Source organism: Carcharodon carcharias, chromosome 5 (assembly GCF_017639515.1).
Source record: "Carcharodon carcharias isolate sCarCar2 chromosome 5, sCarCar2.pri, whole genome shotgun sequence".
NCBI lineage: Eukaryota > Metazoa > Chordata > Chondrichthyes > Lamniformes > Lamnidae > Carcharodon > Carcharodon carcharias.
In genome coordinates this window covers 131,631,590-131,650,160 of record NC_054471.1, presented here as the reverse complement: position 1 = coordinate 131,650,160, position 18,571 = coordinate 131,631,590, and the positions used below count along the sequence as shown (strand labels likewise).

Here is an 18,571-nt window from a genome sequence, read left to right as displayed (position 1 = left end):
GTACATAAATGATTTGGACTTAAATGTAGGGGGTGTGATCAAGAAGTTCGCAGATGACACGGAAATTGGTAGCGTGGTAAATAGTGAGGAGGATAGCTGTAAACTGCAGGAGGATATCAATGGACTGGTCAGGTGGGCAGAGCAGTAGCAAATGAAATTCAACCCTGAGAAGTGTGAGGTAATGCACTTAGGTAGGGCTAACAAGGCTAGAGATTACACTATGAATGGTAGGACCCTAGAAAGTACTGAAGATCAGAGGGACCTTGGTGTGCACACCCATAGATCCCTTAAGGTGGCAGGGCAGGTAGATAAGGTGGAAGGCATATGGGATTCTTTCCTTTATTAGCCAAGGCATAGAATACAAGAGCAGGGAGGTTATGCTGGAACTGTATAAAATGCTGGTTAGGCCACAATTGGAGTACTGCATGCATTTCCAGTCACCACATTATAGGAAGGATGTGACTGCACTGGAGAAGGTGCAGAGGAGATTTACCAGGATACCACCTGGGCTGGAGGGTCTGAGCTAAGAGAAAAGATTGGATAGGCTGGGGTTGTTTTCCTTGGAGCAACGAAGGTTGAGAGGGGACATGATGCAAGTGTATTAGATTATGAGGGGCATAGACAGGGTGGATAGGAAGGTATTTTTTCCATTTGTAGAAGGGTCAATAATCAGGGGGCACAGATTTAAGTTAAGAGGTGGAAGGCTAAGAGGGGAGTTGAGGAGAATTTTTTTAAGTTTGGAACTCACTGCCTGAAAGGGTGGTTGAGTCAGATACTCTTGTAACATTTCATAAGTATTTCGATATTCAAAACAAAAACAAAAACAGAATTACCTGGAAAAACTCAGCAGGTCTGGCAGCATCGGCGGAGAAAAGAGTTGACGTTTCGAGTCCTCATGACCCTTCGACAGAACTTGAGTTCGAGTACAAGAAAGAGTTGAAATATAAGCTGGTTTAAGGTGTGTGTGTGGGGGGCGGGGAGAGAGAGGGAGAGAGAGGTGAGGTGGGGGTGTGGTTGTAGGGACAAACAAGCAGTGATAGAAGCAGATCATCAAAAGATGTCAACAACAATAATACAAAAGAACACATAGGTGTTAAAGTTAAAGTTGGTGATATTATCTAAACGAATGTGCTAATTAAGAATGGATGGTAGGGCACTCAAGGTATAGCTGTAGTGGGGGTGGGGAGAGCATAAAAGATGTAAAATAAATAAATAAATAAATAAATAATTTTTTTCCCCCTTTTTATAATGGAAATAGGTGGGAAAAGGAAAATCTATATAATTTATTGGAAAAAAAAAAGAAAAGGAAGGGGGAAACAGAAAGGGGGTGGGGATGGGGGAGGGAGCTCACGACCTAAAGTTACTGAATTCAATATTCAGTCTGGATGGCTGTAAAGTGCCTAGTCGGAAGATGAGGTGTTGTTCCTCCAGTTTGCGTTGGGCTTCACTGGAACAATGCAGCAAGCCAAAGACAGAAATGTGGGCAAGAAAGCAGGGTGGAGTGTTAAAATGGCAAGCGACAGGGAGGTTTGGGTTATTCTTGCGGACAGACCGCAGGTGTTCTGCAAAGCGGTCACCCAGTTTACGTTTGGTCTCTCCAATGTAGAGGAGACCACATTGGGAGCAACGAATGCAGTAGACTAAGTTGGGGGAAATGCAAGTGAAATGCTGCTTCACTTGAAAGGAGTGTTTGGGTCCTTGGACGGTGAGGAGAGAGGAAGTGAAGGGGCAGGTATTGCATCTTTTGCGTGGGCATGGGGTGGTGCCATAGGAGGGGGTTGAGGAGTAGGGGGTGATGGAGGAGTGGACCAGGGTATTCACTTGCATTGCCGTAGCCTCCAGGGCTATGGGCCAAGCGCTGGAAAATGGGATTAGTGTAGTCAGATCTTTGTTGACCGGCACAGACACGATGGGCCGAAAGGCCACCTTCTGTGCTGTGAACGTCTATGAGTAAGTCACTGTGGGGAAATGTATGCGCCACATTCCCTATGGCACAGTCAGAAAATAAATGATTTGGGTATTTACAATACAAAACCTTTTGACCAGAATTTTCCTGACCCCTTGGCAGTGGGCTTGGAGGTAGAGGCCAGGAAGATGGGGTGGGGGGTGGGTAGGAGCTGCATGGGGACCACTCCCAGACAGATTCCAGCCACTGGGACCATAGTGGTGGGTACTGGTTAAGGCCCAGTTACAGGCGATTTTGAGGCCTTGCTAAAGTACCGCCCTGTCCCATGCGAGGTCACCAGCTTAATGGAGGCAGCCTCCCTGCATCAGGCTGGGTGGCCATCAGAGTCGGAGGCTCCATGCCCCCGCGCCATGGGCAGGAAAGGCTGCAATCACGGCCCAAATGATCCACTTGGATGGACTCCCTCTCTGCTCCAAGGGGCCTACCAGTTACTCCCCTCAGATTTAATTATATAATTTTATACCTCGTCCAGAAACTGCCGAGCTTTCAGAGCTGAGCCCAGCCCTCTGTTTGGGCTGGCAGCATCAACAGCCCACCCACCTTCCTTGGTGCTGAGGCGGCCAAACAGGAGGCCACGAATGGGAAGATTGCTGATCCAATCTTGCCGGCAGCAAGTGCAGGCTTGGGATATCCCCACTTATGCCTGACAGCAGGGTCCCAAAGCCTGCAGGAAAATCCTGCCCTATGTATTACTTTAACATTTGTATAATGTTGTTCCATAAAAGCTGTAAATAATTGTCTTCACTGTAATTTCATGCAAAAAAGTAGGCATCTAACGCAGAAATGGTGAGTACAATTACAAGTGGGATCTTTAAAGGATGGATTTACAATATAATAAGAGTGCAGGATATTGAAACAAAAGTTCTTGGTCTTAGTCATGTTGTTGTAGTGCTCCCTCAAACAAAGGCAAAATACTGGAAGGACTGTCAACTTGTAGCTGATTTTATTCTTCCCCTATTTCAAATCCTGATATCTCCCACAAACCTGTGGGAGTGCAAGGCACAGGAAGACAGAATTGTGGAAAGGGGAAAAATCCATTTGAAATGGAAAAAAATGGAAATAAAACTCTCAGAATCCAACAAACATTTGGTTTATTGATTCGCTCTATGGATGGAATCGTCCCAGATTTGCATTAAGTGCAGTAGCAGGCGGGTAAAATGATGTTTTCCCGCCAGCCGCAATGGCGGCTTTTCACATTGTATTATCCCAATCCCACTCATTAATTATGCATTCTCAGGAAACACGTCTTTTCCATGGCAGGTGGGCTCCAATGTGTCTGCCATGCCATCACCTCGCCGCTTCATCACGCCAGGCGCCACATTTAAAGTGCAGCTGCGCAAAAACCTCTCTGCTTCCAGCCCAGGGCTGCTGCAAATAAGACATGGCCCTGAAGGCAAGACTGCAGCCCCCAGGTTTAGTGACGTGTCCCTCAAATGCCTTTTGGCAGCCGTGGAGGCCCGCCGGGATGTCCTCTACCACTGCTCTGGCTGCAGGAGAGGCAGCAACATTACCACTCCTGGCTGGTAGACAATAGTAGTGGTGATCTATGCCAATGCTGCACAGGAAAGGTTGGCCATCCAATGCAGATAGAGGATGAATGATCTCATCTGTGCCGCCAGGGTAAGGCAACTATCACATCACTCTAAACCCATCACACATTCACTGGCATCTCACTCACTGCCTGCTCAAAGGGGCATCACCACTCACTCATACACACCCTCACATCTCCATCTGCTTTTGTCTGCTTTGGAGACTGCCTCCTCAGTCCTCATCATCTTGACTCTGCTTGCCCAAATCAACTTGTGCCCAACACACATGCTGGGATAGCCCATTCCCCAGTACAGCCCTCGTCCTGCAGCCTCTTCCCTTGCCTGAGGCCACTCCTTCCCCCTTCCTCAAACAAGCCCTAGCCCTACAACTAAGGCCCACCCAACGTAATGCACGGCCAGTAGCGCAGTGTGACCTGTGCGGGCAGGCGGGGGAAGGTGAAGGGACTGTCGGGGCCTGAGCTTTTCCATGCACGTGCACTAAAGAGCGCAGCAATCTCTCTGAGGCACGGAGCTGCCTCAGGGAGATTAAGTTGTTAAAAAAATCATGCCATAAATAAATTAAAAATTTATTTAAACATTTCCCTTGATGTGACAGTGTCACATGAGCTTGGACATGTTTTTCAAGTTCACCAAATGTATTTATTAATTTTATAAACACCCGTGGATGAGGTTTCCTGACAAATGCGAAGGCTGCTTGGGCTCTTCGCCTGCCGCCAGCCTTAAGGTTGGACGGGCAATGGTGTTAATGACCTTATTGACTTTCCTAATGGCCTTAATAGACCTTTGACAGTTTGGCAGGCGTGCAGCTGCCTCTGGCGCATGCCCACCAAACGCAATATTGGAATGATGCACGATGACATTGGCACGCATGCCCAACGTCACCTTGCGTCATTTTGCGCGTCAACGTGTCAGAGCTGGCCCCGCATGCCAATGGCAATATTCTGGTCATGAAGCACATTCTTCAAAATGTAATATATACTACCTATTATTCAAGTTCATTTCTGCTTTAAGATAAATCTTCAATTTTAACACTGAACAATGTTTGACCAAGTTCCTTCAGTACTAGTTAGAAACACATTCTTTTGAAATACAGCAGGCCCAGTTTATAATGCTGCCTTTGAGAACACATTAAAACAATGATTTTAAGGAATTTTTTTTGTAAAATTAGAATAGGCCTAATATTAGAGAAAATTATAGATGCAAGCTATTGAACTATTGTAATTTTGAACAAAATTATAGTACCTAATAGAAATGGTTTGAGGTTATAATGGTGATAAGACCAAATCAAGGAACATTTTCAGGTTGTAACTATGGAGACTGGTCTTTGCTGGAAAAAGGGTGCAATGATTTCATTAGTCAGTCTCATATATTGGCTCTTTACCATTGTAAGCAGACAATGCAGTAACACTTACCAGATTTGCAAGTGTCCACAAGGTCATCTTCCAATACAACCAACAAAGATCGAGGTATGCAGCCCACAGACAGCCTCTGAACCTAATATTGAACCAAGAAAGGTATGTGAAGAATAATGCAAATAGCTGTTCTGTATTCATGTCTAATTTCACAATCCTGTTCCTTTCACGTACACATTGTGAATATACTTCTCTACTTCAAACAATATTTTCTTTAAAAAAACAGATGACTCAGTTTCAGCAGCAGTGGCAAAGAATTCTACATTCTGAAAACATTTTCTCCCAACCATTCCTTTAAATTATTTTGTATTTGGTCTTTAATTTATGCCTTCTTGTTACAATCTCACTGACCAGTAGAAACAGTCTTTGATTATCTACCTCAATATAACACATCATAGCTTTGAAGATTCTGTTGGGTCACTCATTAGCTTTTGTCTAAACAGCCCAATTTCTTCATAATTGTATCTATTCATTCCAGTTTAGTCCTAGTAAGTTAATGCAACAATTTTCCAGTGTTTTTATATCTTTTCTATACAGTAGGCAACTGCAGCCCAATTAAGCTATCACACAAGTTTGATATTACTTCATATTCTAAGTCTTTGGATAAAAAAACAAAATATTGCAATACAGTGTTGTGTGTTTTTTTATTTATTCTTTCCTGGGAGGTGGGCATCGCTGATATTTCCTTCCCTAAAGGATATTAGTGAATCAGATGGGTTTTTACGGCAATGATAGTTTCATGCTTACTCTTGCTAAGACTAGCTTTCAATTAATTGAATTTAAATTCCACCAGCTGCCATGGCGGGATTTGAACCCATGTCCCCGGAGCCTTAGTCTGGGCTTTTGGATTACTGGTCATGTTATTACCACTATGCCAACAATATTCCTCAAAGGTATATGTTTAGGTGATTAATTAGCCATTGTTATGGCAGAGCCGATGGTAAATGCTGAGTTGTTCAAATCCCAGAGGGAAACTTGAAACAACTGCCACAACCTGTTTTGCAATTTGTATAAATTTCGAGATGAGTGCCTTGAATTCAGTTGTAATAAGACCAAGTTTTATAGGTTTTTACAAAACAAGGTTAAACATTAGTAAAAGAAATGATTTTAAGCACATATATAGATCTACAAATTACTACTATGATAACTTATAAATTCCCTTGTCAATCTAACTCCCAGTTACACTTTTGTTAAGGCAACAATAAGACAGACAGATTTTAAAAGACCCAGGCAAAGAAACATGATACCCTGAACAAGTCGAATTCAAAGTGAGTTTCCTTAACTTCAGTTCTTTGAAAACAGCAGCTTGAGACGTAGCTGCTGAAGGGTTTTCACAATTGTTAGATCTTAAAAATGCCTACTCTTACACTCAGCTTTTGCTCTTTTATACATATTTTCCCTTTTGAATGCAAATTCGCATTGTTTCACTATGTCTTTGGACTTTATCTTTCCGATAATAAAAATCCCTCATAATGCTAAGTTTTACCAGTAATCTTTGGGAAAAATAAACAGTGTTTCTAAACTTCACCTGGCTAGGTGACACATTTCACCCTTCCTTTGAAAACAATCTAGTCTTGTTTGATTAAAAATGCAAATATACTTTTACTCCTTACATTCTAAACTTCCCCCTTGTTTACCATGTTTACATCAAAACCTTCAGACCAGCTGTCTTTAATCGAAGTCTCACACACTCATACAGACACCACTATTTTACAATAAATTCCAATAACATTATGAGAATTAATCTATCTTCCTGAAATCCCGTTCCTTATTAAAAATGAACTGTCATGACTTAAAAAGACGGCTTCATTTTTATTAACCCAGTAAAAGTTAGGATTTGTTGATTTAAGTGCAACTGAATGTTTTAACAGTGTAGGTTTTAATTACTTTCAAATAACCTCTCTGGCAATGAATATTGTTGATAATTATTTCTTCACATTTTAATTATTATTGGAGAATTTTTAAAATTTAAAAATTAAAATGTTTTTGCTTTTTCTTTATGTCTATTTCTCTCTCTCCCTTAATCCTTTTATTTCACTTTTTGTGCATGCTTTGACATTGAATTAAATAATTCAAACTTACACTTCATGATTTAGACTTTGCATGGTTCAGTAAGGATTCTTCAGTCTGTCTGGTTACAGAGACTTACTATTGCTTTCCCTGGCCACACAGGTCCCAGGTCCCCCACTCAGTTGCCGGACCAATTTTGTTAGCACATGACATGAAGTAATGCCATATATTAAATACAATTTTTTTAAAAATAGGTGAATTAGTTGTAATTATTTATTTTGCTTTTCCTCTATCCTTCCATCTTTTTTAATCACAAACTTTTTTTTAAGAGGATAGCACAGGCTGGAGACCCAAGAGCCAAATTCACTCTGCTGGCAGGTGAGGCTTTCTGTAAGCTGCACATATCGGAAGATTGCAAGGGCTCTGTCAATGAATTTCCATCTATTAGAACAGAGATGGAAAACCATGTGTAGCATTCCTGTGTCCCATTTTTGTGTGTGTGTGTGTGTGTGTGTGTGTGTGGTTTCATACACTTCTTAAGCTTATCCAAATAAATATTGAGACATTGACAAATAGATCACAGAAAGAACTTATTATAACCACTAAGTCAACAATTCACTTCACTGGTCAAAACAGATTCCCTGCTGAGCTAATGTCTTAATTTGTCTGGCTCTCAGCCAAGCATGCATAATGAGGACAGGTAAGTTTTGGGAACCTCTGTTATAGATGGTCTGTCTAATTGACACTTTATAGGATTGTAGGAACAGCAGATTTTTTTTCAAAGAACATTTCTAAATGGGTGTTTTTTTCTTAGCAGTTCCACACTTGCCATTGTTACTCTATGGCTCATTGGTTTTGTACGTAGTATATACTCGCTGAATGGGCATGCAAGGGGTTAGAGTTGGCATGGAGAGTATGGAGTCCATGAGGAGTGGCTGGGGGCATGGGTTGGCATTGGTTTGACATAGAAGGTATGAAGGGATATGGGGTATCACTCAGGGGCATGGGTAAGATCTTTTGAAGTTATCTTTCAAAAGGTTCCCAAATCTAGACTACGATTCACAACATGCCTGAGATTGCGGAGATTATAAGGTGCAATGGAGCCGGATAGGTCAGGAGTGCAAGGTATGGGCTCACTACCCATACTCTTATCCCGGGCTGGCGAAAATTGTATAGCGCCAGGAATGGGAGCTGGAATCCTCGCCATTTTTAAATGGCTGCAGAATCGTCCTGACTCCATGAAAATCCAGCCCACTGTAAAGGATTTGAATTCGGGCCATCTGACTCAACTCTAACAGTTACAAGTATTTGGTTTCATATTCAAGTTTAAAAAAGGCATTATGAATCACACATAAACTATTATACTGCATCTTACTGACCAAAATATTTGTTAGTTGAGAATTAAGTAATATATTTTTAAAATTAATGGCAATGAAAGGTGTTGTTTTTTTTTTTACATCACCTGTTCCTGAATTTTGATTTCTTGGTAGTCCTTACAACTCGCAGGAGAGGATGAGGCTCCAGATAGGCATGTAAATTTCACTGAGTTGCAACCTTCTGGATTAGGGCAGGATGTGGGACGGCAGATGGTGTAATGCTGTTCAAAGTCTGCAGTCACCGTGAAGATGTGTCGGCATTTGTTACACATGTACTCGTGCTCAAAATCCAGCACCTTCACCATTCCAGTACGTATGACTGTGCCAATAATTGAAAGGAAATGACTTACATCTCTGGTTTTTGGAATGCGATCCCTTGTCAATTCAGGACAAAGTGGCAGTCCTGACAAATAAAGAAACAAGTAAGATTCATGCTTTACTGAAAACATGAAATTATTAATTCAGCATTATTGACAACCCTTTGTCATTCCCTATAGAGAAAGAGATTCCATTTATATAGAGTCTTTCTTGACCTTAGGACATCCCAAGTGCTTTACTGAGCTAGTTTTAAAGAACTGTAGTCATTGTTGGAATACAGGAAAATGCACGAGTCAATTTGGTCTTACAAACATCAGTGAGATAAATGACCAGATTGTTTTAAGTTATATTATTTAAGGAACAAATATTAGTCAGAATAGTAAAACAAATCTCCTGCTGTTCTTTGACTAGTACCACAACATCTTTCATGTCCTTTTGCGAAAGCAGGCAGGGCCTCCATTTGCACATGCAAAGGGACTAATTCTGTTTCTGGAGTAGGCCCTGGACTCTGCAGAAACCTGTACCAATGTGGTGAGCAGCATAGTTCCGGGTTGGGATTGACATGTGCACACTGCCTGCCATATAGGACACCTAGGTGCCGGTTTAATGCATCAATGTGTGTTAATGAATTTCTAGACTTAGAGCTATGCTCAGAGCCACTTGACACACTTGGTGCAACTTTGAGCGAACTCAAAAGAAACAGAGAAATAAAATTAACTAAAAAGATGACACCAACAATACACTTAGCCTGCCAAATAATAGTTCTGTAAAACAGACCCTGCGGTTGAAGCATGACTGACAGACTTGTAGGACATATTTAATGCCCCTCCCTGTGACATGTTTGGTGGTGGGGGAAGGCATTTAATTGGGCAGAAGGCTGGTGAATGGGTACCCATCCCACCTTTTCCCCGATTAAGTCCATGCCTGTATTCACTCAGTAGCAGGCAGGGGACTTGCCATATGAGAAGCCCGAACAGCAATCCCTGTAGGAGTTGCTTGCAAGCTTCCAGGTGTTGAGGGGCGGGGTTGGTGTCACTTGTTCAAAGTGAAAAGGGGTGGGCCCACTGAGAGCCCCTCCCCTCCCACCACCCTCCTTTCCGCCATCACTCATCGATGCCTGGGTCCATCAACAATCCTGGGTCTTGGATGGTGTAGTACCAACAGTAGCCACCACGTCCCTGGTGGTGTTGCCAAGCAATGAAGAGCTGCCAGCCTCTGATTGGCTGGCAGCACTTGGAAGGAGGCCCCGCCCACCCAGGGGTCCTTGATCCTGATGAAGGCCCACTGCTGTCCAATTTGGCAGGGCTTCACAAAAAGAAGTGGTGGGACTCTCACGCCTGTTGGCAAGACCCCCCTTGCCTCCATTAAATACTGTCCCTGGTTTCATTCCCGCCCCCAATAAATATAAAAAACAGAATATGAAAATTCAAGTATTTACAGTCAATAAGGCAATGATCACACTACTATAAATTTCATTTGCTAATGATTTTGTGGTTTGGTATTCAGTCTGACCTGAAATTCTCACATGAAGGTTTTGTTTCATCACCAAATTATGTGGTTCTGGATATGACTGTAGAATTGTCATGGTTGCTCTGTGCAGTGCATTGTCAAATATTGGAAACAGTTCATTAGGAAATGCATTTAAGTATTCACCAATCTCCATACTGATTTCAAACAGTGTCAGTGCATTCACAGTGACGGGATAGTGAGCACCATTATCTGGCTCTTGCAGAATGTGGATGATATCATTTTTGTGGAGTTCTACAACATAAGATTCAAACACTTGTCCAATTAAGGCAACTTGTTCTGGATTCAGATGCATTCTTCCTGTTTGGAAAACAAAAAGATAAGGGAATTATAAGCATTGAATTTGATCATGCAGTGTCATGAATACATTTAGTAATTACCCTTACAAATACAGTAGCATAACTCTTGACCCCCAATAGATGGGCTAAAGCGGACTATCATATGTTTGGATTGCTCACAGCCCCACCATGATATTGCATCCAGAAAAGCTAAAATGTGATCATTCAAATATACTCTGCATTGATTTCAAAGAAATTCATAACTGTTATTTTTTTCCTACAACTGTGAATATTTTGCCCAGCAGTAGAAGAAGCACTCTGTTTAAAAAGGCAGTTAAACTGCAATTGCTGCCTATTGAATCTTGTATATCTAGAATCAATTCAGTATCAGTTCATTTTTATATCTAGTGTAAGACCAGTTAGTGTAAGGATCATATCTTTTTTATTTCTGTTGGACTGTTGTAAAGAACATATCTTTTTATTTTCTGTTGGACTGTGGATTAAAATCACAATGGCTGCTGTTTGAAAGACATGTCCACTGGAACAAGATGAGATATATATACAATATTGCAGTCCTGGAACAGAGTGTGCCATGAAAGATAGGATGCTGCCAGAAAGGAGTCCTGGACCAAGGGAGCTGCCTGGCAACAATGTTTTAATTGGCTCCTGACCAAGTAACCAGGTTTTGTTTGAGGGCAGTGCAGCAGAATAGCTCCTAGCCTGAATAGAACAAGACCTAAAACCTCTTTCTCCTGTATGTGAAAGATTCCAGTAATTACACAATAATACCTAGCTGGCATTTTCTCCTCATATCTCTATAACCTGATCTCTCTCTGAAGAACCTTGTCAAGGGGCAAAGGGGGAAATCACTGTTAGAGACATTGAAAGGCAAGTGCTCAACCAGTGAACTAGGTACTGAAATTGCTGGAAGACCACTTTGTGTCATCAACAAGAACTGAAAGGAATTTGGAAGACAGCAATCAAAATCAACCCATTGGATCCTGTACTCCGGAACTGGTGTTATTGAACTGTTTTATCCCGCCCTTAAAATCCATGTTTTTATGTGGCTTATTTGTCATGCATGTGTGTATATAGGGATTTAAGAAGGGGTAGAGTTTATGTTATAGATATAGAGATTAGCAGTTCACATTTCTTTCTTTTGCCACTAGTAATGACAGTTATTTATTTATTAAGTTTACAAACCTGGTACTCGTATTCTGTTAACCTAAATTAAACAGTTAGGTGGAATTGGGGCAATCTGGTGGTTTTGTTGAACTTTTCACATTTGTTGAGGCTCAGGAAACAACGAGGCTTTTTAAAAAAAATTCATTAATGGGATGTGGACTTCGCTGGCTGGGCCAGCATTTATTGCCCATCCCTAATTGCCCTTGAGGTGGTGGTGGTGAGCTGCCTTCTTGAACTACTGCAGTCCATGTGGTGTAGGTACACCCACAGTGCTGTTAGGGAGGGAGTTCCAGGATTTTGACCCAGCGACAGTGAAGGAATGGCAATATATTTCCAAGTCATGATGGTGAGTGACTTAGAGGGGAACTTCCAAGGGGTGGTGTTCCCATCTATCTGCTGCCCTTGTCCTTCTAGATGGTAGTGGTCGGGAGTTTGGAAGGTGCTGTCCGAGGAGTCTTGGTGAATTCCTGCAGTGCATCTTGTAGATGGTACACACTGCTGCTACCGTGCATTGGTGGTGGAGGGGGTGAATGTTTGTGGATGTGGTGCCAATCAAGCGGGCTGCTTTGTCCTGGATGGTGTCAAGCTCCTTGAGTGTTGTGGGAGCTGCACTCATCCAGGCAAGTGGGGAGTGTTCCATCACACTCCTGACTTGTGCCTTGTAGATGGTGGACAGGCTTTGGGGAGTCAGGAGGTGAGTTACTCATCACACGATTCCTAGCCTCTGACCTGCTCTGGTAGCCACAGTATTTATATGGCTAATCCAATTCAGTTTCTGGTCAATGGTAGCCCCCAGGATGTTGATAGTGGGTTATTCAGTGATGGCAGTGCCATTGAACATCAAGGGGCGATGGTTGGATTCTCTAATTTTGGAGATGGTTGTTGCCTGACACTTGTGTGGTGTGAATGTTACTTGCCACTTGTCAGCCCAAGCCTGTATATTGTCCAGATCTAGCTGCATTTGGGCATGGACCACCTCAGGATCTGAGGAGTTGCGAATGGTGCTGAACATTGTGCAATCATCAGCAAACATCCCCACTTCTGACCTTATGATGGAAGGAAGGTTATTGATGAAGTAGCTGAAGATGGTTGGGCCTAGGACACTACCTTGAGGAACAACTGCAGTGATGTCCTGGAGCTAAGATGACTGACCTCCAACAACCACAACCATCATCCTTTGCACTAGGTATGACTCCAACCAGCTGAGAGTTTTCCCAAATTCCCATTGATTCCAGTTTTGCTAGGGCTCCTTAATGTCACACTGGGTCAAATGCTGCCTTGATGGCAAGGGCAGTCACTGTCACCTCACCTCAGGAGTTCAGCACATTTGTCCATGTTTGAACCAAGGCTGTAATGAAGTCAGGATCTGAGTAGACTTGGCAGAACCGAAATTGGGCATCAGGGAGGAGGTTATTGCTAAGCAAGTATCCCTTGATAGTACTGTTAATGACCCCTTCCATTATTTTACTGAAATTGGGAAAAGACTGATGGGGCAGTAAGTGGCCGAGTTGGATTTGTCCTGCTTTGTGTGTACAGGACGTACATGTGCAATTTTCCACATAGCCGGGTAGATGCCAGTGTTATAGCCGTACTGGAACAGCTTGGCTAGGGGCGCGGCAAGTTCTGGAGAACAAGTCTTCAGTACTATTGCTGGAATATTGTCACGGCCCATGGTCTTTGCAGTATCCAGTGCCTTCAGCCATTTCTTGATATCACGTGGAGTGAATCGAATAGGCTGAAGACAGGCTTCTCTGATGCTGGGGACCTCCGGAGGAGGCCAGGATGGATTAACTATTCTGCATTTCTAGCTGAGGATTGTTGCGAATGCTTAGGTTTTATCTTTTACACTGCTGTGCTGGGCTCCTCCATCATTGAGGATGGGGATATTTGTGGAACATCTTCCTCCAGTGAGTTGTTTAATTGTCCACCACCATTCATGACTTGATGTGGCAGGACTGCAGATCGCTTAGCTCTGTCTATCACTTGCTGTTTATGCTGTTTGGCATGCAAGTAGTCCTGTGTTATAGCTTCACTAGGTTGACACCTCATTTTTAGGTATGCCTAGTGCTGCTCCTGGCATGCCCTTCTGCATTATTCATTTAACCAGGGATGATCTCCTGGCTTGATGATAATGGTAGAATAGGGGATATGCCAGTCCATGAGGTTACAGATTGTGTTCGAGTACAATTCTGCTGCTGCTGATAGCCCACAGTGCCTCATGGTGCCCAGTCTTGAGCTGCTAGAATTGTTCAAAATCTATCCCATTTAACACAGTGATAGTGCCACACAACTGTGGGGTATTCTCAATGTAAAGATGGGACTTTGTCTCCACAATGACTGTGCGGTAGTCACTCCTATCAATACTGTCATGGACAGATACAACTGCGGCAGACAGGTTGGTAAGGATGAGGTCAAGGATGTTTTTCCCTCTTGTTGGTTCCCTCACCACCTGCCGCAGACCCAGTCTAGCAGCTGTGTCCTTTAGGGCTCGGACTGCTCGGTCAGTAGTGGTGCTGCTGAGCCACTCCTGGTGATGGACATTGAAGTCCCCCACCCAGAGTACATTCTGCATCTTGGCCACCACCAGTGCTTCCTCCAAGTGATGTTCAACATGAAGGAGTTCTGATTCATCAGCTGAGGGAGGGCAGTATGTGGTCATCAGCTGGGGGTTTCCTTGTCCATGTTTGGCTCTAGGTCTCTGGATTACTAGTCCAGTGACAATATCATTATGCTATCGTCTCCCCACTTGATACTACAGCGCACTATCCCCAGTGAGTCGTGACAGTAGAGAATGTAATCTTATGCCACTCAAGTCACAATATAGGCTCAACCATTCATAAAACAATTTTTAAACTATCAGTCAACAAGGTAGCTGATTCTTTTCTGATATTAAAGGCTTAGCTGACTGATAAAGCCATATACACAGGGCTTTGTTTAAGTGCATCTCCCACAGTGGAAAGTGCTGCAGTTACAGTGATTTATCTCAGCAACTTCCTTCCCTCATTAATACAGGTGATGAACCCTGAAATTCAACACAGCATTTAAAAAAAGAGCAAAAAATTAAAGGTCAATCAAAAATACCACTTTCACAAGAATAATCATGAGATAATTCATACACAAGATGGATCATGGATCATTCTTGTTACCATTCCCACTACTTATTTCTACTTCAATAGAATCTTTACCGCCAGCAGACAAGAGACCACTCTCACCTCATCAGCCTGAGCAGCAATTGAATCCAAGTCCAAAGATGGAAGGCCAGTGTCTAGCAGGTAGGTAGTGTAGCGGTTGCAGTACAGGAGAAATAACCTTGAAGCCTCGAGTTCAAAAAACCACAGGGCCACATTCTGAAAGTAAATTTACTACATCTGGTCATTTGCGGACTGGGCACCAGAAAAAAACCGTCATGAAAGCTGCCAGACCGTCATAAAAATCCAAATGGGTTGACTAATGTCCTAAAGGGAACATGCCACCCCTATTCAGTCTGGATGAGGAGAAACTTCTTCATTCAGAACCTGTGGAATTCTCTGCCACAGAAGGTTGTGGAGGCCAAGTCACTGAATATATTTAGGAAGGAAATTGATAGATTTCAGGACTCTAAAGGCATTTAGGGGCATTGGGAGAATGCAGGAGTATGGCGTTGAGATAGAGGATCAGCCATGATCATATTGAATAGCTGAGCAGGGTCAAAGGGCCGAATGACCTACTCCAGCTCCTATTTCCGGTGTTTCTATGTTTCTAATTGAGTTGACTTCCTGTCAGCCACCCAATATAAATCTGTATACCCATATATACACATATATATGCAAAAACCTTGTGAGCTGGTCACAAGGTAGCAAATGTAACCCCACTATTTAAGAAAGGAGGGAGAGAGAAAACCAGGAACTTTAGACACATTAGCCCGACATCAGGAAAAATGCTAGAATTTATTATAAAGGATGTGATAACTATACACTTAGAAAATAATAGTAAGATTGGGCAGAGTCAACATGGATTTATGAAAGGGAACTCATATTTGACAAACCTGTTTGAGGTTTTTGTAGATGTTACTAGCAGGATAGTTAGGAGAGAACAGTGGATGTGGCATATTTGGATTTTTAGAAGGCTTGCAATAAGATCCCACACAGGAGGATCTCACACAAGCAAAATTAGGCCACGTGGGATTGAGGGGGTAATAAGCTGGCATGGATTCAGAATTAGTTATTGGACAGAAAACAGAGAGTAGGAACAAACAGGTCATTCTCAGGTTGGCAGGCTGTAACTAAGTCATTCACCATCCTGACTTGGAAATATATCACCATTCCTTCACTCTCGCTGGGTCAAAATGCTGGAACTAGCCTCCTCCTCCTCCTTCCTTCCTTCCTCCCCCCCCCCTCCAGCCTAACAGCACTGTGGGTGTACCTACACCACATGGGCTGCAGCGGTTCAAGAAGGCAGCTCACCACCACCTTCTCAAGGGCCACTAAGGATGGGCAATAAATGCTGGACTATCCAGCAAAGCACACATCCCATGAACGCATAAAAAGAAATAATGGAGTATCGCAAGGGTCACTGTTTGGTCCCTGGCTATTCACAATCTATATCAATGATTTGGATATGGAGATCAAATGTAAGATTTCCAAGTTTGCTGATGACACGAAACTTGGTGGGGGTAGGAGTTGTAAGGAGGATGCAAAGAGACTTCAAGAGGATTTAGACAGGCTAAGCGAGTGAGCAAGTACACGAAAGGTGGAATACAATGTGGAAACGTGAAGTTGTCCACTTTGATACAAAAACAGAAATGTAGAACATTTCTTAAATGGGGAGCAGTTGGGAAGTGTTGATGACCAAAGGGACCTGGGAGTTCTTGTTCAGAAGTCACTGAAAGCTAATATGCAAGTGTGACAAGCAATTAGAAAGGCAAATCGTATGTTAGTGTTTATTTCAAGGGGATTTGAGTACAGGAGTAAGGAAGTCTTACTGCAGTTGCATAAAGCCTTGGTGAGACCAAACCTGGAGTATTGAGTGCAGTTTTGGTCTCCTTACCTAAGGAAAGACATATTGGCCATGGAGTGAGTGCAACGAAGGTTCACCAGAATAATTCCTGGGATGGAGAGATTGTGCTATGAGGAAAGATTGAGGTGACTGGGCCTGTATTCTCTAGAGTTTAGAAGAATGAAAGGTGATCTCATCAAGCGTACAAGATTCTTACAGAGCTCGATAGGGTGGATGCAGGAAGGATGTTTCCCTGGGTTCAGGGATCTAGAGCCAGGGGACACAGTCTCAGAATAAAAGGTAGGCCATTTAGGGTCGGAATGCAAAGGAGTTTCTTCAGTCAGAGGTGGTGAATCTTTGGAATTTTCTACCCAAGAGGGCTGTGGAGGCTCAGACATTGAGTATATTCCAAGCAGAGGTTGAGAGATATCTAGATACCAATGACACATTAATTGATATGGGGATAATGTGGGAAGATGGCATTGAGGTAGAAGGTCAGCCATAATCTAATTGAATGGCGGAGCAGGCTCAAGGGGCCAAATGGCCTACTCCTGCTCCTATGTTCCTATTCTATTTACACTTCCCTCCAGTGGACATACTGTAATAACATCCATAAAGGCCCCGCCTTCTCAACCTCACCCTTTGCCTGAGGTGTGGTGACCTTTAGGTTGTGGTTCTCTAATGAGAGAGCAGCCTATGGTCCTCTGGGGCTGCAGCGACTTTCATTTCAATAACATCACTGGTTGAAGGGTCCAAAGACAGCACAAGCTTTCATTAGCATTATAAATGTGGAAATAATATATAGTAGAAATATAAAGATAAGGACAGAACACAGGACTAATTGGGAATAAAATTGGATTTGGACTCCCTGATTCAATTATCCCAACTCTAACCCTACTTCACCAGAAGACATTTAGTTTTGATCCCCTTATATACAATGCCATAGAAGATGGATTAGTAACAAAAAGTCTACTATTCTACCCAGTTGTCAATCACAGTTTGTATGAACATTACAATCTCCTCCTGGCTTACATCTTCCCCATACCTTCATTTTTCCAACTTGGGCCTCATCTATATGCCCCTTCCCTTCACACTTAGTGGCACACTATTCGTGTCTCAGGAACTCCTTCTGAAACCCTCTGCCTCTCCAAATCAGTCTCTACTTTAAAAAGCCTTCTCAAAACTCATGTTTTGGCTAAAATTTTGATCATGTCCCTAAACTCTTGCTGCACACGTTCCTTTTATTCACTACTTAATTTTCCTCCATAAAGCAGCATGCATAGTATATCATACCTGAAGATGCTACATAAATGCAAATTGTTGTTTTACCCTATATAGTTTCTTGAACTGTCAAGTCCCTTGAAGCAATACTCTCACTTCTATGGGAGGTTTCGACTTACTTCAGAGGCTTTGTCATTGGATTATATAATTTTACCTGTCCAGTAATGTGCCGTTAGTCCTAGATTACTATATGAGATAAACCAATAACCCGACCCCCCAAGGATTCTGGGGAAAATGATAATTACGGCTCGCAGCCTTTTCCTCACGTGCAGACACAGACTGTGCTGAAGTCGCCACCCGCTGCTGGTTCCAGAAATGACACCGAGCAGGAGAAACTTCCGAGTGCGGGCGCCACGAGCTGGAACAAGGACCCTCGCGCAAAACCCGTACACTTCCCCGTGATATCACAAGGCGGAGAACCCAGGTCTGGTTGCACCCAGTGACATCACAATAAGGGGGATCCCGTGACATCATAATAAAGCGAACCCCCGTGACATCAGAATAAATGGGATCCCGTGACATCACAATAAAGCGAACGCCGGGACATCACAACAAGGCGAACACAGGGATCGTGATGACAATAATCAGCAGTAATAGTGTTAATAAACACAGGTTCTACAAATATTACCTGGAGCGGCCACCCAGCGACTGAATCCCTTACTCTTCATTCACATCGCCCGCCAGCCACTTCACC

General features: G+C 42.9%; 1 protein-coding gene across 2 annotated transcripts in view; it reads right to left on the bottom strand.

Moving 5' to 3' along the window:
- Positions 1–18,571, bottom strand: part of mcm9 (minichromosome maintenance 9 homologous recombination repair factor) — a 63,054-nt gene extending 44,483 nt beyond the window's left edge. Inside the window, exons 1-5 of one of the 2 annotated variants that reach the window (XM_041188917.1) lie at positions 18,506–18,571; positions 14,835–14,969; positions 10,145–10,459; positions 8,401–8,717; positions 4,929–5,010 (exon numbers count right to left, since the gene is read on the bottom strand). In XM_041188917.1, coding sequence (XP_041044851.1) covers positions 4,929–5,010; positions 8,401–8,717; positions 10,145–10,454 — 709 coding nt within the window. In that variant the 5' untranslated portion in view covers positions 10,455–10,459; positions 14,835–14,969; positions 18,506–18,571. Of the gene's footprint in view, positions 1–4,928; positions 5,011–8,400; positions 8,718–10,144; positions 10,460–14,834; positions 14,970–17,889; positions 17,974–18,505 lie in introns of those variants that run through there. The other variant, XM_041188916.1, reaches the window with a different exon arrangement.